The 18912-nt window shown below is 57.4% G+C and overlaps 11 protein-coding genes across 13 annotated transcripts; 4 read left to right on the top strand and 7 right to left on the bottom strand.

The window, feature by feature from the left end:
• Nucleotides 1-1059: 1059 nt before the first annotated feature.
• On the top strand, nt 1060-2308 carry SDRG_01492 (hypothetical protein; the record flags this gene model as incomplete). The annotated part of the gene is made up of 4 exons (XM_008607019.1): nt 1060-1386; nt 1441-1794; nt 1840-2021; nt 2072-2308. 4 exons carry the CDS (start codon nt 1060-1062, stop codon nt 2253-2255), a joined length of 1047 nt encoding a protein of 348 aa, XP_008605241.1. The 3' UTR covers nt 2256-2308.
• SDRG_01493 (hypothetical protein) lies at nt 2293-2520 on the bottom strand (the record flags this gene model as incomplete). Its single annotated transcript, XM_008607020.1, has 1 exon — nt 2293-2520. The coding sequence occupies one exon, from the start codon at nt 2518-2520 to the stop codon at nt 2293-2295; it is 228 nt and encodes a 75-aa protein (XP_008605242.1).
• A 146-nt stretch (nt 2521-2666) lies between these two features.
• On the top strand, nt 2667-3256 carry SDRG_01494 (hypothetical protein). Its single transcript, XM_008607021.1, has one exon. The coding sequence runs from the start codon at nt 2693-2695 to the stop codon at nt 3167-3169; it is 477 nt and encodes a 158-aa protein (XP_008605243.1). The 5' UTR covers nt 2667-2692; the 3' UTR covers nt 3170-3256.
• Nucleotides 3176-4870, bottom strand: SDRG_01495 (hypothetical protein). The gene has a single exon (XM_008607022.1). The coding sequence runs from the start codon at nt 4678-4680 to the stop codon at nt 3238-3240; it is 1443 nt and encodes a 480-aa protein (XP_008605244.1). The 5' UTR covers nt 4681-4870; the 3' UTR covers nt 3176-3237.
• A 489-nt stretch (nt 4871-5359) lies between these two features.
• On the bottom strand, nt 5360-7942 carry SDRG_01496 (hypothetical protein). 3 transcript variants are annotated; one of them, XM_008607024.1, is made up of 7 exons: nt 7353-7942; nt 6636-7305; nt 6354-6592; nt 6147-6309; nt 5971-6091; nt 5666-5920; nt 5360-5614 (listed from the first exon to the last, which is right to left on the bottom strand). In XM_008607024.1, exons 1-7 carry the CDS (start codon nt 7773-7775, stop codon nt 5395-5397), a joined length of 2091 nt encoding a protein of 696 aa, XP_008605246.1. In that variant the 5' UTR covers nt 7776-7942; the 3' UTR covers nt 5360-5394. The 3 variants fall into 3 exon arrangements, with proteins under 3 accessions (XP_008605246.1, XP_008605247.1, XP_008605245.1); XM_008607025.1 differs by having other exon boundaries at nt 5360-5617; XM_008607023.1 differs by having other exon boundaries at nt 6354-6598.
• A 348-nt stretch (nt 7943-8290) lies between these two features.
• On the bottom strand, nt 8291-9182 carry SDRG_01497 (hypothetical protein). Its single transcript, XM_008607026.1, has one exon. It carries the CDS (start codon nt 9153-9155, stop codon nt 8361-8363), a length of 795 nt encoding a protein of 264 aa, XP_008605248.1. The 5' UTR covers nt 9156-9182; the 3' UTR covers nt 8291-8360.
• A 2579-nt stretch (nt 9183-11761) lies between these two features.
• SDRG_01498 (hypothetical protein) lies at nt 11762-12409 on the bottom strand. The gene has a single exon (XM_008607027.1). It carries the CDS (start codon nt 12338-12340, stop codon nt 11825-11827), a length of 516 nt encoding a protein of 171 aa, XP_008605249.1. The 5' UTR covers nt 12341-12409; the 3' UTR covers nt 11762-11824.
• Nucleotides 12410-13134: 725 nt separating this feature from the next.
• On the top strand, nt 13135-14344 carry SDRG_01499 (hypothetical protein). Its single transcript, XM_008607028.1, has one exon. The coding sequence runs from the start codon at nt 13191-13193 to the stop codon at nt 14280-14282; it is 1092 nt and encodes a 363-aa protein (XP_008605250.1). The 5' UTR covers nt 13135-13190; the 3' UTR covers nt 14283-14344.
• On the bottom strand, nt 14295-16030 carry SDRG_01500 (hypothetical protein). The gene is made up of 3 exons (XM_008607029.1): nt 15105-16030; nt 14904-15052; nt 14295-14859 (listed from the first exon to the last, which is right to left on the bottom strand). The coding sequence occupies exons 1-3, from the start codon at nt 15990-15992 to the stop codon at nt 14352-14354; spliced, it is 1545 nt and encodes a 514-aa protein (XP_008605251.1). The 5' UTR covers nt 15993-16030; the 3' UTR covers nt 14295-14351.
• Nucleotides 16031-16892: 862 nt separating this feature from the next.
• SDRG_01501 (hypothetical protein) lies at nt 16893-18614 on the top strand. The gene has a single exon (XM_008607030.1). The coding sequence runs from the start codon at nt 16909-16911 to the stop codon at nt 18256-18258; it is 1350 nt and encodes a 449-aa protein (XP_008605252.1). The 5' UTR covers nt 16893-16908; the 3' UTR covers nt 18259-18614.
• Nucleotides 18401-18679, bottom strand: SDRG_01502 (hypothetical protein; the record flags this gene model as incomplete). The annotated part of the gene is made up of 1 exon (XM_008607031.1): nt 18401-18679. The coding sequence occupies one exon, from the start codon at nt 18677-18679 to the stop codon at nt 18401-18403; it is 279 nt and encodes a 92-aa protein (XP_008605253.1).
• Nucleotides 18680-18912: the final 233 nt, after the last annotated feature.

An 18912-nucleotide genomic window follows, 5' to 3' on the forward strand; every position in this document is an offset into this window, starting at 1 on the left:
AGGTCGGCGACGTTGGTCGTGAGGTGGGCAATGGTCGTGTCTTGGGTGGCGACTGTCGTCTGCAGCGCCGGGACGGTCTCGACATTGTCAGGCAACGGACGAAGCTGGGTGTCGGACGCTGCCTTGGCAGCTGTCAAGAGCTTGCAGGCAAAAGGGCGGAGGCCGAGAAGCACGCGGCGCATCCCGAGGGTGCGGACGAGCATGGCCATGAGGAAACCAGCGGCGAGGTAGCGCTGGGATTTGGCACTCGTGCGCGGAATGTAGAGCGCAAGGAAGCCAAGCATCGGGGTGGGCGTCGTCATCATCATGGTATACGTTTGAAAATGAGGTTTCTGGTAAAAGCAGCGTCCGAGCCTTTTGTACAAGCGCCTTTGCGCTAGGAAGCGCTGGCTATTGCTTCCACCTGACGTCGATTGGTCAAATGGACTATCGATGACACTCGTAGTGCATTTCACCAAGAGGCTCTGGATATGGGCAATCGCAAGCATCCCCAACTACCTGCTCGTAGTCGTGTTGCCCGAGTCGATCGATTGCTAGTAGCAATTATCGTGCTCCAGTTGGAGGTGCAGTCATGCAAGGGTGTGTGGGGTTGCACGTCGAACGAGAAAGAGGCTGTCGGTGGATCGTGCGCATTTGGCGGGAAATCCGCAGGGAACTCCCGACATACCTCGGTAATACCACCAAAGGCAGCACCAAGGGTGGCTAGTGCTCTGCCAGAAGCAAGTCTGGCTGCTGAAACGGTCCTGGTACAGTAAGCTTGCGAGTGCGTGGACTCAGCTTGCGTCATGATGGCGTTATTCCGGATCACCCATCAGACTCACATTGGCCCTCGATGCTCCATCGACCCGACGTTCAAAAGGCTAAACGACAACGTGCCGATACTATAGCCCTGGCAATTCTAGTAGCAACGGTCGTGGTGACAAGTGGTCGCGAGAAAGTAGAGCTGCAAGTGCCAAGTTGTCGGCTCGATGCCTGGACCTTCTGGATGTTACGTGTGCAACCTTGAGCACAGTATGGGGCTTACTATGGTATACACACACTCATATGACACACAATCAAATGCAAAGCGGTGACCCGAAGGACGCTACCAACCCGGCAAAGACCAAGCTGCGCCTCTACAACCGGTTCAAGCAGCGCGAGCACCGGTCGCTGCTCCGCTCCGAGACTTCGTACCTCCAACAAGCCATAGCCACGCTCCACGCGCAGCTCCGCCAACTGCAGGCGCGGCCATCGACGTCCGCACTCTCGTGGCGAGACGTCGCCGCCGGGCTGCAGGCCGCCACCGCCGCGAGCCTCGACGAGCAAGCCGATCTCCAAGAGTTGCAGCGGCGGCAGCAGCACTTTCTCACAGCTATGACCCATTGGGTCGCAGGCCACAGCGTTCAGGTAGTGTCCATGTACCTATAGCATCGTGGTCGTCCTACACGGTAGGTATCGTAGCGTGGGCTCTCGACGCAGTCTACGTGGCGTGACTTGTCCGTCTTGGCCGACCCCGCGACCCGATTTGCGAGTCTCGACTGGGTCAGTAAGAACCTGTATTACAACACGGACGCGGTCTTTGCCACGTTTGGCCTCTGCGGGCCGACCGCCAACATGCGCGACCAGCGCGCGTTCAAGTACGAGGTGCTAGAGACGGGCACGATCCAGCTCACGTGGCACTACCATCTCTTCGTGGACAAGCCTCTCGATGACGTTGCGCCGCGCGTCAAGGCGCTCTTCTGGGCCCCGCGCATGGAAGGCCGCTTCACGCTCGAGCCGCCACCTGGCGTTGCTGTGCACTGTCTGGATGCAGAGGTAGAGCAAAACGATGTGTGGGGTTTCGTCATAGCGCTGTGGTAGATGCTGGCTACTACGGCGGTCGACATGGAGTACAAGCGAGTGCAGCGGGGCGGTCTCGAACCGCTGAACGTGTTGGCGCGCGAGTTTAGAAGCTTGAACACCCGCACGCTGGTCGGCAGCTCGATTGCGTTCGACGAGGCGTGGCCACGCACGGCGCCTCTCCAGCGCCACTGCAAAGTCTGGTACACCGCCATTCGTTTCTATGATAGTCGACGGCTTAGCATCTGTGCAGGGTGCTCTGCGAACGACTGTCGCCAACGCAAACACAAGTGCGTATTTTGGCCATGTCCAGTGACGAGGCTGCGTCGACGCTGAGGCTCTCGGACGCCGAGACGGAGCGCATGGGCGCGCACATAGCCAAGCTCGGGGATGTCCTGCACGGCAACCTCGTTAATTTGGTCGTCGCCGATCAGTAACGCATGTATGTGCTAGCATTTCTTAAGTTATATTCTCTCATGCTTCTTCGTCATCTTCATCTTCGCGGAGCTCGGGCAGTGCGTCGGCGTCAAAGATGATGCGAATCGTGAGCGAGCACGACGGGCAGCTCGCAATGTCTTCGCCGTCGTGGAGCTCGTCGAGGCCGATGAAGAACTTGTCACCGCAGGGACACGGGTAGTAGTACACCTGGTCGTCCTCGTTGAACTCCATGTCCTCGATCTCAATCTCGTCGTAGACCGACATGCTGCTTTGTCTTATCGTCGGCGTGGCGCTGATGGGCGTGATTGGCTGGTCGAAAGCGGCACCTGAATTAGATTCGGCATGTGCCATGTAAAGGGAGGATTGGTGGAAATGCAATGGAAATGTGTCGAATCACAACGCGGCAAGAACGATCTTTTGTCAAAGGTCGCGGTGCATGCGCCACGGCCGTGGCTTCAAGACCACGTTCGTCGACCACCTCCGCAAGCGACGACAGCTTGCCAACATGAGCGAATTGCATGAATACACGGCCGCCGAGGTGCTTCGCCACGCCTCCACCGACGACTGCTGGCTCATCCTTGGCGACGACGGCCGCCAAAAGATCTACGACATCACGGCCTTCTTGGAGTCGCATCCGGGTGGGCCCGAAATCCTCATGGACCTTGCGGGCCAAGACGCCCACGAAGAGTTTAAAGAGGTTGGGCACTCCAAAGCTGCGCAGGACATGGTTGAGCAGCTCTGCATTGGCCGGCTGCGCGTCGACGGCCGGCGCAAGGCCAAGCGCGGCCGCGTCGTCTTGCCCGTGGCCGTCGACGACGAAAAACGCCCGCGCCACGACCGACTGGTGGCGCTCATGATCCTTCTCATGGCGCTATGCTTTGGGTATTTGCTCGTGCCCAACACAGCGCTGTAATCCACAAAATAGTTTATGCAAACCCGAGTTTAGAGATGACTACGTAGAATACATACTAGTTATTTGAGTTAATGTTGCAGTGAGGCGATCCATGCCTGCTTGCGCGTCGCAAAACCCGCGGGGCAGTACGGGAACGACGTCGGTGCATAGGTGGCCGGCGCCGACGAAAACAACTTGTACGTCGACGAGTTTTCGACAATGTTGGCGATCGCGTGGTACGTGCTGTAGCCGCCGAGGAGCGTCGTGACGACGATGACAGCGATGCACAGCATTTTATGGCGTTTGGACATGGTCGTGCGGAACATGGCGTAGTAAAAGACAAGCGGCAGAATCACTGAGCAGAGGTTCATGACGGACGCGCCAATGAGGTCGGCAATGTCCGAGAACGAGCTCTGCGTGAGCATGGCGACAAAGCACTGGATGCCGACCATACTCGAGCGAAACACAATTCGGCGCAGGAATGCGACCCGCGTCGCCCGCACGTCGTCGACGGCACTCGCGTCATTGTCCGACGCGCCGTGCGTCGGCGTGCGCACTGCCGCAAACCCCGCTTCGGTCTTGTCGGCGTCGTCATTCTCGTTGGTGTCCGTCATCGCCACCTTGGCAAACCACGGGTCCCACTTGCGCTCAAAGTAGACAAAGAACGGGTTCATAAAGATCGCCAGCGCAATCATGACGTGCACTTGCATGCAGATGAACGCAATTCGCCGGCGCTCCGTCGTAGCCGACATGGCGATCAAGAGGTTCCCAGGCGCCGCGCAGCCAAAGTGCGCGTACCCGACCGCACCGAGGGCCACGTAAAAGACGGAAATCAGCAACATGCCAAACACCATCGTGCTCGGCATGCTCTCGGGGCGGGGGTGGTGGTTCTGCATCTGCGGCACGATCGTCGCGGCGCCGTACGCGAGCGCAAATGCGCCAAACGTGTTGAGAACGTTGGAGAAGCCGGGCGACGCCGTCGCTTCAAAAATGTCACCGCCGGGCGCCAAATACGCATCGACGGTCGCCATGGTATCGGCAATGATCGTCCCGAGCGCGCCCGCAACCAACACGGGGTACGCTTCGTGGAGCACGCGGATGTAGATGATCGGCAGCAGTACGAGCGTCATGAGCAAGATCCACCACGTCGACGAAATGTCGATCGCGCCGTCGAAGATGGATGGAAGCAGCGTCGCGCCGCCGAGGACGAGGAACGCGATCGGAAGTAGAAAGCAAGACGCGAGCTGCGTGCCTTGGACGAGGACAGCGCCGGTTTTGCCAAAGAGGTAGAACCCGAGGTCGACGTACGTCTGGACTTTGGGCTCGTCCTTGAGCGCGAGGAGGCACTGGCAGAGCGCGACGGTCGCATATGTGTTGAAGAAGAAGTTGAGCAGAAAGGTGATGCACGACAAGACGGCGCCGGATTCGGCAAAGATGTGGGGCATCGAGAGCGACCCGATGCCGCAGAGGCAGCAAATGAGCTGCACGATGACGCCGATGTCGTAGCGCTGCGGCGCGTACCATTCAATCATATTGCTTTTGGACGAACGAGGAAATTGGGGAATGAGCTCGTGGAAAAGTGTTTTTCAAACGGGACAGACGGCAAAAGGGCGTGTCCCACGTGCACGCGTGCTTTCTGGCTGCGTTTGCTGTGCATCCCACTGAGGCGAGCGAGGCACACTTGAAGTTGGTCGCTCCATGGATGCGCCGTTATAGGTTACGAAGGGTGCATAGTAGCACTGAAATTGCCGTTTGGACGACGTCGTGACCGGCTTGCATCCGATATCTGGGTGCTCGCACGTTTTGCGTACAAGGCGACACCTCGAGTCGCGTGTTGCAAGGACCCTTTGAAAGGGCCAGCAGGCGCGACTTTGCAGGGACCATCCCCGGAGATGGATCGGCTTGGTCTTCAGTCCCAAGCCATCGCCATTGGAATCTTCCCGCTGATAAAATAAGCAGTTGGAACGATGATTTTTGGGACGTTGCACTTTTTTGCAGCCTTGTGCAAAGGCGCGCGCGTTGAAGTTGACGGGACAGGCGACTCTGGCGCATTAAGATTTGGAAAGATCGCAGACGGGCGCAAAGCCGCGGCAATTCCTTTCAATCGCCAATATTCATATTCGATCGTAGTGGTGAGCTTATCGCAGCGGTGGGATCTGCACGGCGACGTCGTTGTCCAGATGCGCTGACCACAAGTAGACAAACCCAAAATTTGAAAAACCAAGGAGCAGATTCGTTTGCGTGGTTTACGAGTCCTCTTCGTCCATCGCCACGAGTGGCGTGTACCGCGCAAAGAGCTGGCGCATGTCGCTCTTGAGACGCCGATCGCGCCGTTGAACAAGCCACGTCGTCAGCGCTGTGCTAACGACAAGCCCGCCGAGCGCGCCAACGTACCACATTTTGGGGACCGTGCGCGCCTTCTTCGCGCCGCCCTCCATCGACAGCACTTTGACGTCGACGGCGCGACTACTTGGTACTGCATTCGCATCCACAGTGGTAGGACACAATGGCGACTACCTGGACGCATCCTCCGAGTGCAAATAGACGTCTTGGACGAGCGCGCTGACGTCGATAGCGCCAAGGCGCGCCACGACATTCTCACTCGCGCCCTCGGGTGACGACGCCGTCGGAAGAAGAAAAATGTTGACAACAAGTGCATCGTCGACCGTCTCGATCGACCTGATGTGCACGCTGGTCGCTTCGGTCTTTGCTGCCGCGGCGAGCGTCGACGCCAACGTCGTCACAGCCGCCGACTGACCAAACACCCCAGCACTAACACAATGACACGACTGCGTATGCGTCCCAGGCGATAGAAGTAGTACCCGACTCCACGAATAAAAAGCTTGAGGTGCACAGCATCTGGGTCCACCTCGAGTTGGCACCCGTAATTTTGGCGGCGCGGGTCGTCGGCTTGGAAGCACAGGCCACACGCATCAAACGACCCTACTCGACCACAAAAAAGGGTTATTTCTCGACGAAGACATAATGCCATTCCTACCATGACCTCCACAGACTCCGCACGCATCGCGCGTCGCAGGGCCCCACGGTTCGCCTTTGCAGTCGGCGCATACCGTATCGCGTCGCGAGTCCTTGGCGGGAAGGCACTCGCCGCAAATATCAAACGAGCCGTCGCCGCCACACACGCCGCAAACGTCCAATGTCTACGCGCAATGTGTCGTAATTTTGTCCGGTGGAAGATGCGAACCTTGTTGCTGTGGACAACATTGTCGCAGCCGCGGCACGCACGGCTCCACTTGGCGCTGTCGCGCTCGTTGCAGACACCGCAGTCATCGATGGCATGCGGCGGAAGGCACCGGCTCTGCCAGTACTCGGGGGCGCACACACCGTCCGGAAGCGTCACGTTCGAGTACTCGAGATACCGGCAGAGCACGCTGAGCGGTGCACAGGTCGTCATGGAAATCGGCTCGTCGCACGCCCAGTCCTCTACGCCTTTCCCTTATTCCACTGTTTGCTTCTCGGTGTTTACCGTAGAGCGGCTGGTCATTGATCGTCACGAGTGGGTACGTGGCAACACCCGCAGCGTACGCATGCTGCAGCTCGGCGTTGTAAAATTCAGTTGCGTTGTTGTCCGCGCACGCAGCTATCGCAGCACCAATCGTGGGCGTAAACGACGCCAAGACCCGTGTGCGGCATGTCGCTGGATCGACACCCGCGGTGCACTCGGTTAAGATGCGGTTTGTAACATCCCAAAAGGCAGACGCGTTCGGCTTCGAGTGCTCGTAGGCGCAAAATGCCAAGACGTCGTGGGCCAAGACGTCTTTGCCGTCCAGCCCGACGGTGGCGTCGTCTTCAGGATCGTACGTGCACGCTCCGTCCACGCAGAGTGCGGCGCAGAGACTCGAGTCGCTCATGTTGCCACAGCCCCACGCACCAGCACGATACATTTCAAAGTGAGGCGTGAAGCGCACAAGGTCGCCAAAGGTCGCCAACAGCGTCGGGTACCCGCTGTACCCGCGATCCATTCGGGCAGTTGAGGGGAAATACACGTCGAAACTCACGTGTGTCTCGGGGTGCGGCGTCGTCCAGCGCAATAGCGCCACGACCGGCGTCTCGGAGGCGAGTTGCTCGAGCCGCGCGGCGTCGAGGCCGCCAAGAAAGACGGCAGGGATCGTAATATCGGCGGCAGGACGCATGCTCTAGTGCTACGATGAGGACGAGGGCACTGTGTGTACAGGCAGTGTACCTCGAACGGCACCGTTGCGTTGAGTTGGTTGGCGTCGTATAGGAACGCACCAATAGCTCCAGCCGCTTGCGCCTGCCGCACGCGGTCGACGACCTTGCAGTCGGGCAAATCGGTGAGCGGCAGCAGCGCAATGCGGTGCATGGCATCCTCGCTTGGCTTGTCCGTCGAGCTATTGGCGGTCGGAAAAGCAAACGCGGGGCAGTTGCCGATCGCAGGGATGAGCTCGATGGCCGTGGCGTTGGGGGCTGCGGGTGTCACGAGTGGCCCGACGATCTTGCCGCGGTAGAGTGGCCGCTGGGCCACCGGAAGCAGCGTGTATGGCACGCCATCCGGCAGCGCGTCGTGCGGCGTCACGATCGTGAGCTCCGCCGTCGCCGCACGTGCCAGCAGCACCGCCGTGAGGCTTTTCAAGACGCTCTGCATGTTGCGCAATGCGGCAAACCGGAGCAACACGCACGAATGTTCGATAATCGAAGGCTCCGTGCTTGAACCTACTGCGTTTCCCAGGCGGCGGATCAACGCCAGAGCGTTGGAAGGGAACGATTCGAGCGCTCGAATCACAGGACATGAGCGGTTGTGTAGCTCAGGATGCTTCTGATTACGTTCAAGGATCGACCGAGGGTCCATAAACAGTTGACCGTTGGATCAACGTTCGCGTAGCTTCGTAGGGGTAGGTCTTCCCGGCTGCCGTCGTTGTGGCGTCACTGCCAAGGGTTGTGTGTTGGCTTGACGAGAAGTAAGCTATCGACTCGTGGTATGCTCCGAGAAGATATGGCGTGGACGACTCCTGCGTCGCTTCGACTTCTGTCCGAAACGACATGGCAGCATGGTTGAACGATAAGCAACACGCACATTATAGCGTTGCTGCATCTACCAGCGCTTGGATTGGCTTTTGGCCACCGCGCGCGATGCTACCTACATGAGAACGACAAACTTTTGACAGCGTCACGACGCTAGGACGCGAGTGTTCATTTCATAAATACGATAACTAAACTAGGTATCCATGACTCAATTGGTCACGGACGAAATACAAGGGGGCGACATTCCTTGTGTCGCTGGGCGCTGCATGGGCGCAAACTTGGTGCGCGCGAGGTTCGCAAACCACGTGGTTAGAATCCGCAGCACGAGTTGGTCCATTGCGTCGCAGCCGAGTTGAGCGTCTATGATTTGCACAATGAGTGCTTCGTCTTGCTCGGTAGCCGCTTCGCTGTCTTCCGTGCAGACGGCATGGAGGCATGGCAAGAGCACAGTCGGGTCGGTGCCAAACGTCGGGTCGGCCGTCGCCATCGACGCAATCTCAATCACGCTACCGCTGCAGTGGGCGATGAAGATTTCAAAGAGGCACCACGACCGGCGCAGCAAAATCGGGTCCGCGAGGTCCGGAAGTATGAGGAGGAGCTGGCCCGTCGCGTCCAAAACCGACCGGAACCGCGTCATGTACTGCACGAACGAGAACGACTGCATCTCGTGCTGGTTGTTGGCAAAGAGGCAGAACCACACGGACGTCGTGCGGACATCGCCCACCGTGTACACGAAGCTTGTGATGCTGTCGACCACGTCGAGAAACAAGCTCTGCCACGTGTGTCCGAGGTACCAGTTAGCCGGCGCCGTCATGAGCCCGGCGCTGGCCGGGTGCGCCTGCATGTATTGGTCCAGGTATGAGGCATTGGCTGCTTCGGTCGTCGGAAGGACGTAGAGGTAGCAGACGTCTTCGGTCGTGAGGCCTCGAAAGGCTGCGCGGCCGCCAAAGTCATCAATGAACTGCAGGAGGAACGCAAGCGTGACACCTGTGGGCGCGCTCATGGCCAAAAGGAAAAGTGAGCGCCTTCCTGCGCCGGGCGGAGACGATTGGTTGTGTCCGTGGCGCCAGATGGTGCACCGACAACATCGACGCCATGTGTCACAGGTGCCAAATGCAAAAGCAAGGTAAAACAAACATTCCTCAATGGCAGCGGAGTGGCAAGGTGGCTCGAGAGACGAGCGAGGTGGTCGTCTTGCTGCTGCTAACGTTCATTGTTGTGCACCTAGAAGAAGTTGCATGAGTGCTAGAAGTACACCGATTCGAAAATGCGGCAACGCAACTGCCCCTCTTGCGGTTATCTGGGAACGAAGGCTGCAGGGGCGAGAGTGATAGAATTCACAGCGTAAAAGAACCCGGCTTGATACGTGGGTGACGGCCACATTTGTAGTGAATTGAGATCTCAATCTCAATCCACTACATTTGTGGCCCGTGCGAGAGGAGGTCGCGCCTCGGTCCGAAAACGCCGCGATGCAGCCCTGCGTTAAAAAAATGGAGTAGGTATCGTGTTCCTCTCAACGCGTGCAGGCGAGAGCGAGGATGCCGCCTCTTTTGTGTGCTATTTTGCCCTGAGCAAACAACAAGCCTACTACTTCATTTCGCAAACGCTATCCTCTAAAACTGTTGCTGGAAGCAGCTACGGAAAACTGTAGGGAACTTTGCGTCCATTTACGACCGCCATTTGTGAGTCAAGCTCGTCGGAGAGCGTGAGCCAGAGAGACGCCAAGAACCACGCTGAGGCGGCAGTCTGGTCTGTGCAGGGGATTAGTTGCCGTCACACCACATGTTTTCACAACTGTCTCGACTGGTTTTTGTGTCCGACCAATCATATTGGAAACAGCAATAGATAATGCTCATCGAGCCGCCGTGCTATCATCAAGCAAATGCTTAGTACTGATCAGTAGTACTAGTCCTTTGCGTGTGTTATAGTACATGCACTGCGGTCTCGTCGTGTATGCATGTATCTCTACCGTTCATACACGGGGCAAGCTCTTGTTGACGTTAGGTCTGGAGTTTGGTCGGGGTTTGCAACTTGGTGCACAACACATTTGCAGGTAGTACGCTTGTATAGTAGGTAGTTGGGTGGCGGCACCTAATCAGCACGCAGAAAAAGCACGAACAACAATACACCGCGGGGCGATGCGAATTCAGTGGTTTCTGCAATACGAGCAATTAGTGTCTAGCTGTTGGACGGTACGCTAGTTGTTCGTCGACATCGAGTGTCAACGTACGACACTTGGATCCGTTGGGAACACGAGAAGGCGCTGTTTCTATCGCGCTTGACAACTGGACAGCTGGCTACGTACGGTGCCAGCTTGAAGTGTGCAAAATACGCTGTGACTCTTGGTGGATCGCGGGCAGCGTTCTCGCAGCTCACGCAAAGTTAAAGTGCTGGGTAGGGCGAGTGTTCTGATTGAAGGTAGCGGTTGAGAGCGTGGCAACGGTCTGTCGTTGATCGAGGGCCACCCGGAATTTTCTACCCTTTTTCCGGTAGTGTTTTCCACCACAACTAAACCAGGGTATTGTTTATCCATGTTGGGCGCCAAGCGACACAAACATACTTCGAATCATGGCACAAACCCAATCCAGAGTCGCTCAATAGAGTGGTTTGATATTTTGGGCCACGACCGTAGTTTTGAGTGTCTACTTTCACTATAATCGTGCGCGCGGCAGATAAGACACAAGTAGCGTATCTCCATCCATACACGTCCATGCAGAGATGTTGTGCCTTCCGCAGCCCGCGTTGATTGACACTAAAAGTACTCGGCAGATCATTAGATGATGCGGCTGAAATGCAATCAGTGGATATGTGGTTTTCCCTAACTCCCTGTCCATCCATACTCTGTCCTGCTTATACAGTGTATGTGATTCCATATTCGTGGACGTTAGTGTGCCATTTCCGTTCGGCACTCTACCCAGAGCACGAAGGTGCTCGACAGAATTTTTAACTTTCCGCCTACACAAAATCATATAGTTGGCAGCGCTGTTTCGATCTCTTGACGTCGGTCGTTGAGCGTGGATATAAGAAAAGATGGCGATGGCGCTGGACAGTGCGGTGCATCTCATGATTCGTAAAGTCAAGCTTCCTGGGCGGGGACGGCCAAAGATCGCAGTGCACCAATCATCGATGCCACTCAGCGGAGAGAGACATGTGATTGGCTCTTCTATTTTTTTGCCTGCGATCTTTCAACGACGATGATTGGCCCATCGCGTATCTAAATTCACCAACTGCTCGTCCTGCTGACAACCGCAAACAACAGAGCAAGCTTTGAACCTGCGACCCAACAACGGTACTCCAAATAACAGCTCATATGAGCAACGCTCTATCCGTGTCTATTCGGTTTGGCAGTCACTGCTAGCGTACTAGTACTACTGCGAGCAACCAATCTTAAGCTCTCAGTCAACCTTATTCACACGCGCAAAATTGATGCAGGAGCAGCACCCAAACTAGCAGACTAGAACGCTCTGCCTTTATTGAAGTCCACTGACCGTAAACAGGTCGTGGTAGCATAATTGCTGGTGTCGGTCATTGGAGTACCTCCTGAAACCCGCGGGCCAAATTTCGCGGGCCAGCATGCGGATCGGTGGTTCAAACGCAAGGCAGTAGCCAAGGCGTTGAGAAGACATTGGTTTACATTCAAGTTCACTACGTAGCGAGCTACGAAAACACACATCAACAAGCAGGAGGGGTCGTTGGCACCAGCGCCTTGAACAAAGCTTTAAACTGCGACCACTTGGGTCGACGAGGTTGACTTTCCTCGACATCGACTTCTTCGTCCTCTTCAACAAAGGTCGAGTGATGCCGCTCGCGAAAGCTGCCCTCGGCTTTGGAACATGCGAGTGGGCTGAAGAGGATGAGCTCTGTCGTTCGGTACAGCGTATCATGGTGGACGAGAAGTTGCTCGAGATTGACGTCCAGCGTGTCGGATGTAATATCGCGGATAATACACGGCCGGCAGACACGCACTGGCGTAAGGCCGACAAGCGGGAGCTCCGATGTCACAAACTGAGAGCACGCGCGGCAGACAACGTCGCCACAGCGGCGGCAGTGGTGCTTTCGCCGCAGCCGGAGAAGAAACTGCTTGTTGCACGCCGCGCAGCTCGAGCGGCGCTTGTCAGGCACCCACTCGCGCTTCGGTTTGAAGTGCTCAAGGCGATAGACCACTGGTGATGAGAGTGCTGAGGGCATAATGTACAATGAACCTGCATAAAGCCAAGGCTCATTGCCCTTGATCAGGCTCGTTCGCGCCGATCTCCGGCTTCGATTTTTCCAAAAAATAGAATATGACACTATAAACGACTACAGACAATCACCCCCGTTTAGTATAAATAGTGTAATAATATAGTGAAAGCCTCTCAACACGGCATGGCAACGTTGCTATGTACACTATTTCTTGGATCGGTTTCTGCGGCACCGCAATCGAGCATCAAGTTTAGTCCCTTGCTGAGCACAGAGGTTGGCCACAATCCCAGCAGCCCTTCTACCGTTATGATAACAAAACTGACCTAGCTTCTTTCACTCGCTTCAGCATCGTCTACAGCGCATAAGTAAGTGCAGTCAACTTGAACGAAACGGCAGTTGCCGCCCACCAAGTCTGAGTCCATCCATCAGCTTTTCATTACCTTACATGTTCACCCGTTGAGTATAAACCTGGCAAGGTCTTCCCATGTAATATAGCCTAAAAGTCGTAGAAGCGGACCTCTACGTCAATCCGCTTGGCTAGGGAGCCTCCAATCTCAGCATTAGAGCCTCCGCTCTCAGCACGAGATGCGTACTACCACCATGTTTTCTCAATGAATCTCTGCTTGGACAGTGGTGCGGCGAGACACCCGTTTGCAGCTCTTTGGGGCGGAAGGTTCCTGAGAAGGCTGTCCGCAATGCTACGTTCTCCATCGAAGCGCACCTCACCTTATGTGAACGTTCCTCCTTATTTGCGGCACATGCCACGGATAAAACACGAAATTAGTGTGCGACTATCTTTTTCGAGCCAACGGCAAATTGCCACAGTCGCGCCAGTGCCCAGTCCCAAGAAGCAACCATGGCGCTCATCACGACGTACGTCTCGATGTGGACGGCCGCGCTGCTCGACTACTCGGCGCAGTGGTTCCCCGCGCCGGCGGTGCCAGCGCCGCCAGCCCCGCTGCCAAACGCGTCGATGGCGCTCGACATGCTGTGCATGTGTCGGTCGTTTGCGACGCCCCAGTCGCACCTCGCTGACCAACTGAACCAAACGCAGTGCGCAGGCCTGGGCTTTGCCAACCGGTGGACGGTCGATACCAACATGTCGCACCTCTCGCCGTTGGCACCGCCCGTCTTTGTCGACGGCCACGAGCTCATACTCGGTGGCACGCTGCGCGCGATGGTCTTTACGAGCTCCGAGACGGATGAAATGGTGCTTGCGTTTCGGCACCAAGAAGGCGACGGGCTACTGGACAGCGAGCTCTGGGAAGCCATGGGCCTCTTTGGGCGCAACTTTGTGCAGCTGAGCGCGCCCTCGATGCTGACGTACGGCTCGCTGCTCGACTATGCGAGCCGGTACATCCAGTACCTCATCTTTGGCACACGCCACCTGCTCGGCGCCGACTTTGTACCGCTAGCGATTGCGTTTACAACCGAGATGCGCCGCACGTACCCGCACCACTCGCTGCACTTTACTGGCTACTCACTCGGCGGCGCGATTGCGCAGCTGGCGGCGATTCGCTTTGACATGCATGCCACGACGTTTGCTGCGAATGGCATCTTGGACCTTCTCCACTTGTACCAATTACAGCCCTCGGGCTCGGTGCGCACGCTGGTCAACTATGCCCACGCCAACGATTTCGTCCCGAAAATGGACTGCCAGATTGGCACGCTCGTGCTCGATCCCACGACCGGTGGCTCGGACGACCCGGACGCGACGCACAAGGCATTTGTGTACGGGCCCACAGCTTGGAACATGCTGCATTCGCCGCTCACAGCAACGCCGGGCCGGCTCTACAGCCAAGACCACGGGTACTGCATTGACAATGCTTTTGCCCATGCACCTGGCGCGGCGTCGGTCCTCGACGGCACCTTGCAGCGTCTCACGGCGCATCTCGTGTCGACGATGCTGGTTGCCTGCGTTGCCTGGTGGGTCGTGCGCCGCATGTAAGCCACAACACAATGCAAGTTTTGCTCATGTATGTAAAAAGAAAAGACATTATTGGTACCACATAGCACATTACGCTTGCTGGGTCGTGCTCGGCCGGCGCTGGCGAAGGCCTTCAGTGTCTGGCGGCACGGGGGCGTCCGTAGCGTCTTTGGCGGGCTTGGCATCGAGGTGCACAACCTCGGTCTCGTCGTCGACTCGGATATCTGGCGTCTCCTTCTCGGCTTGCTCGTGGCGGAGCTCGTCGGCCCAGTCTTGGCGCAGCCCGCGCACGAACGCCAGGAGGAGCAGTGCAAAGATGGTGCCCACCGCCGACATGAGCGGGTACGTTTGGACGTACTCGGCCCCACGGGTCGCGTAACCTTTGGCGATCTCGTAGTACGTAGGCTCGTACTTCTTGCGCGCCGGTCGCTCCTTGGGCTTGGGCGCCGGCTCCATCTCGATGGCGAGCTCTTCGGCCTTTTGCTTGGGCGCCCACGTCTCGCGCGCAAAGTCAAAGGCGTCCTGAAGGTCGTGACCGAGCCAAAGGTTGTCGATCTGAATGTTGGTGGCCATGCTCCAGACCTCGAGCGCCACGGCGCTACGACACATCATGAGTGTCAAAGGTACTTGGCCATTGCCTACCCGATCGGCTCCATGCGCGCCGGGTGCGCATCTTCGTAGTAGTCGGGGTTGGGGATCTTTCGGGGCTCCCACTCCCCCAAGTAGTCGGGATTTTCGATCATCGGAGGCGTCCACTTGCCTCGGTACGCCGGGTTTGACATCATCGATTGCTACGAGATTCCCATGTTGAAGGACAAGTTGACCATTGTGCATTGGACGTACCTTCCACGGTCCCTTTTCCGCCTCGTCCCAGTCGTCGGGCTGGGTGATCTTGGGGTTGGGAATGGTCTTGGGCGCGTCATCGTCCCAGTCTTCTGGCTTTTGTGCCGCGGGGTCCGGAATGAACTCGGTTTCTTCGTACGTCGAGGGGCGGACGTCGGACGGGTCATCAATTTCCTTTGGCGGGTTGACCGCCGGCTTGAAATGCGTGAGAAGACTGCCCTTCTTGATCGCGACCAAGTCGGCGTACACCTCGAACGAGTTGTCATCATGGACGGCGAGCGTGTACACGTGGCTCAGCTTGTCTTCGGTCTTTGCGGGCGGCGAGATCTCGAGATGCTTCTCTTCATACATGTGCGTCAGTGGGTTCTTGTGGTTGAAGATAAAATGCACTTTGTTGGTCTTGTCGCACCGGTCGGGCCCAAACATGATGCTGAACGGAGACTTTTCATCGAGCGATTCGAGGTCGGCGGGTTCGCGGAGGAGCTTGAGGTAGCTGCCGGCGCAGTTGACGCCGTCACGGTACTTGACTTCGTACTGCACGATGAGAGCGCTCTTGGTCTCATCCAGCTGGAATGACGACGGAAGCTTGGCGCCAAAGCCGTAGTGCTGGGCTTTCGCCTCCATCAAAAGTGCCTTGTCCTGCGCAAAAGTGCCGAGGAGGCGCGGGCCTTCCTGCACAGACACCTTTTGCTCGCGGTATTTCTTGTGGCGGCTCTTGACCCACACCGAGTTCTCGTCAAAGAGCGTCGAGTTCTGGAACGTCTCGGCCCAGAACGCCTTGCTCGTCGACGGGACTCCAAACGCCGACAGGCTTGGCACGACGTCGCCTTCGGCGGACGCAAGGGCCAGCGCGATCGCTGTCGTGAGGTAGGCGACAGAGCGGACCATCGAGCTTGAGGGAAGGATCTGTGCGCCAGGAAACTAAATGCACTCTGACTGCCTTTCTGGCGAAACCGGACCGAAACCGAGGACCCTCTCATTATGAATATACTGTGCAAATGGGTTCCATGTAATCCACTGTATCAAGTATATATTCTGAATCTTGGATATCAAAACATTATTTCCTGTTAGAATGAATATCTCTGTGGTGTGCGGTCGAAACATCGAAGTTTAGTCCCGCGACGAGGCGCCGGTTCACAACCTCCAAAAGCGCGGCCCTTGGCGCTTACGGCTGCTGTGCTCGTAAACGTGCGGCTTGTTGATGCAATTAAGGGAAGATAATTGCACTGGTTTGCTGCAGTCGACGCTGGGATACCATGTCAGCGAATCATTCTTCCGTTCACGCTCCCGTGGGTCTCAAGGAAGCTCCCTATTCACTTTGGAAATGCGGTGATTTGAAACGCAGCAATCTTGTCTTTGGCACCATGTTGCTGTCGGACCTGCGATTGGCCCACACAAAATCACAGAGCCCAACGCAGGGCAGTGTGCTCGAGCGAACTTGCTTGAGCGAGCTAGTTGTAAGTTGGCTGCCCAGTTGAAGCCGAAGAAAATATACGATTGCAGGACGCAGCTGCGCCTGGACACAGTACTGTCGAGTCCCACTGACTGACCTCTGTTCAGTGAAAATTCGGCCGAGTAGCCTTCTCGGGTGTATCGTAGGAGCTCCAAGTCCTGGCGTCGTCTTGTGCAGCGACGCACACCTTGGTGATGGTGCGTTGAGAGACAGCGAACACATCGGCACCAACCGGCGCGCAGGAGCCGGCGGCGGTTGGCGATCTTGTCCTGTCTTTGGCGCGATGCCATTGGTTAAGAATGTAGGTCACTGGGACAGGCCCAACGGCGGTGCCAGTTGGCAGAGTGAGCGATGGAGAGCAAGCGCATCGCGATCGTCTCGATCGGGTCCCGCGGCGACGTGCAGCCGTACTGCGTGCTCGGGCGCGCGCTCGCGGACCGCGGCCATAAGGTCGTCATCGCCGCCGAGCAGCGCCTTGAGAGCCTCGTCGTCGACGAGTTCCGGCTGCCGTACCGGCGCATCGTGGGCGACTCGACTGGCGGCCTCTTTGACCCCAAGTTCCAAGCCGGGCTCGCGAAAGGCTCGATCGTCGCGATCATGAAGATGACAAAAGAGTGGAAGGGCAAGTACAAGATGGACGACATTCTTGCATCGTATGTGACCGCACTCGAAGGCGCCGACGTCATTGTGTCGGGCGGGCTCTGCCTCGCCATGTCGTACGCGGTTGCCGAGAAGCTCGACGCGGCATGGGTGCCGTTCATTCTCGGGCCCACATGTCCCACGACCGAGTTTCCTGTGTGGGCGCTGAGTGGCCTCGCCTGTGGCCTGCGCTGCCTCAACAAGTGGACGTACAATGTGCTCTTCAAGCAGCTCTGGAAGGACGAGCAGGTCTACATCAACCCATGGCGTACCCAAGTCTTGGAGCTGCCCCCGATCACGATGCCCCTTGGTATGCTCGATGTCATCAACACCAACGAGCGCATCCGAGTTCTTATCGGGTGCTCGGCGCTCTTTTGCGGCCCCAAGGCGCGCATCCCAAGCGACTATGACCCGCGCAAGATCCATCTGCTTGGCCCTATCTTTGCTGCGCCGTCGCCGCTCCCCGAGACAGCAACCAGCTTTCTCAACGCCGCGCGGGCGGCTGGCACGCCCATCATCTACTTGGGCTTTGGTAGCATGCCGACCGCCAACCCGATGGGGCTGTTGCGCCTCGCGATCGATGTCTGCGAGCGCGTCGGGTGCCGCGCGATCGTCGTCGCTGGCTGGTCGGCGCTCACGTCGGACGAGGCCGACGCGCTCCTCACGGCCAACCAAACGCGGCTCTTGGTGCTGCCGTCGATCTCGCACGGAGCCCTCTTTCCAAAGGTCGACTGCATCGTGCACCACGCCGGCATTGGCACGTGCAACGCGTCCCTCATCAGTGGGACGCCGCAAGTGCCGTGCCCTGTGCTATTGGACCAACCGCACAATGCAAAAGTCCTCGTGCGACTCGGTGTCGCGCCGTGCGCACTGCCGTTCGGGAAGCTTGCGGCTCCCGGGTTGGCCCGCGCCGTTCAAGACATATTGACGAATGCCAAGGATATCCAAGCCCGCGCCACGGCGATTGGCATCAGCCTTCGGGACGAATGCGCCAACGCGCTGGCACAGTACATGCAGCTCATCACGACGGCCGAGTCGCTGAACGCCGCTGCGTCCTCGTAGCCGACCCGTCGGCACCCTATCCTTTGCCGGTGCGACGGGACACGAACGTTCAGACAATATGTCTTTTTATGTTGTATACCCCAGCGATCTTATGTCCAGCTACAGTGGTCGTATTAGCCGCTGGAACTTGCGTGCGAGGGGGCTAGGGTTGGCGGCGGCGGCGCGCGGCGGTAGAGCGCTGCAGGGCGTGCTCCCAGAGGCGGTCGGCCGTCTCGTCGTGCTCATGCTCATGAATGTAGAACGCAGACCAGCGCAGCTTGCGCGCTTGCCGGTGGTAGCGAGCATGCAGCGCCTGCAGTCCGACTTCGACGGCGTCGGCAATGTCGGCTGGTGATGCGTCCATCTGCACGAGCAGCGTGTACCGGCGCAGGGTCTCGGCGCCGTTCTTGGTGGCAGCGAGGTAGATGGTCGCAAACACCATTGCAAATAGGATAGTTGGTCCAACTCTTCCCTCGTCACGAGCCTTTGCATGGAGAAGTCCTCGACGCCATTTGCCTTTGTACATCATTTTTCTTGTCGGAAAATAACATTAGAAATCGCGATTGCCACTGTGGAGGAAGCGTTGTCCGTGCTGGCTTTTTTTGCCGTCTCGGTGCTCCAGGGTTGAATCACGCAATCTAACCTCTTATCGATATATTTATCCATCTAGTATCT

The sequence above is a fragment of the Saprolegnia diclina genome, assembly GCF_000281045.1.
Source record: "Saprolegnia diclina VS20 unplaced genomic scaffold supercont1.3, whole genome shotgun sequence".
Taxonomy (NCBI): Eukaryota; Oomycota; class Saprolegniomycetes; order Saprolegniales; family Saprolegniaceae; genus Saprolegnia; species Saprolegnia diclina.

Excerpts from the sequence above, each read along its gene's own strand:
- SDRG_01494 (XM_008607021.1), top strand. The coding sequence starts at position 2,693 with ATGCGCCACGGCCGTGGCTTCAAGACCACGTTCGTCGACCACCTCCGC.
- SDRG_01497 (XM_008607026.1), bottom strand. The coding sequence starts at position 9,155 with ATGAGCGCGCCCACAGGTGTCACGCTTGCGTTCCTCCTGCAGTTCATT.
- SDRG_01495 (XM_008607022.1), bottom strand. The coding sequence starts at position 4,680 with ATGATTGAATGGTACGCGCCGCAGCGCTACGACATCGGCGTCATCGTG.
- SDRG_01496 (XM_008607023.1), bottom strand. The coding sequence starts at position 7,775 with ATGCAGAGCGTCTTGAAAAGCCTCACGGCGGTGCTGCTGGCACGTGCG. Across the intron at positions 6,310-6,353 it reads ATGTTGTCCACAGCAACAAG|ACATTGGACGTTTGCGGCGT; the intron begins GTTCGCATCTTC and ends CATTGCGCGTAG. Across the intron at positions 6,092-6,146 it reads CGGAGTCTGTGGAGGTCATG|GGTCGTTTGATGCGTGTGGC; the intron begins GTAGGAATGGCA and ends GTGGTCGAGTAG.
- SDRG_01500 (XM_008607029.1), bottom strand. The coding sequence starts at position 15,992 with ATGGTCCGCTCTGTCGCCTACCTCACGACAGCGATCGCGCTGGCCCTT. Across the intron at positions 15,053-15,104 it reads CGGAAAAGGGACCGTGGAAG|CAATCGATGATGTCAAACCC; the intron begins GTACGTCCAATG and ends GGAATCTCGTAG. Across the intron at positions 14,860-14,903 it reads GCGCGCATGGAGCCGATCGG|CGCCGTGGCGCTCGAGGTCT; the intron begins GTAGGCAATGGC and ends GATGTGTCGTAG.
- SDRG_01499 (XM_008607028.1), top strand. The coding sequence starts at position 13,191 with ATGGCGCTCATCACGACGTACGTCTCGATGTGGACGGCCGCGCTGCTC.
- SDRG_01498 (XM_008607027.1), bottom strand. The coding sequence starts at position 12,340 with ATGCCCTCAGCACTCTCATCACCAGTGGTCTATCGCCTTGAGCACTTC.
- SDRG_01501 (XM_008607030.1), top strand. The coding sequence starts at position 16,909 with ATGGAGAGCAAGCGCATCGCGATCGTCTCGATCGGGTCCCGCGGCGAC.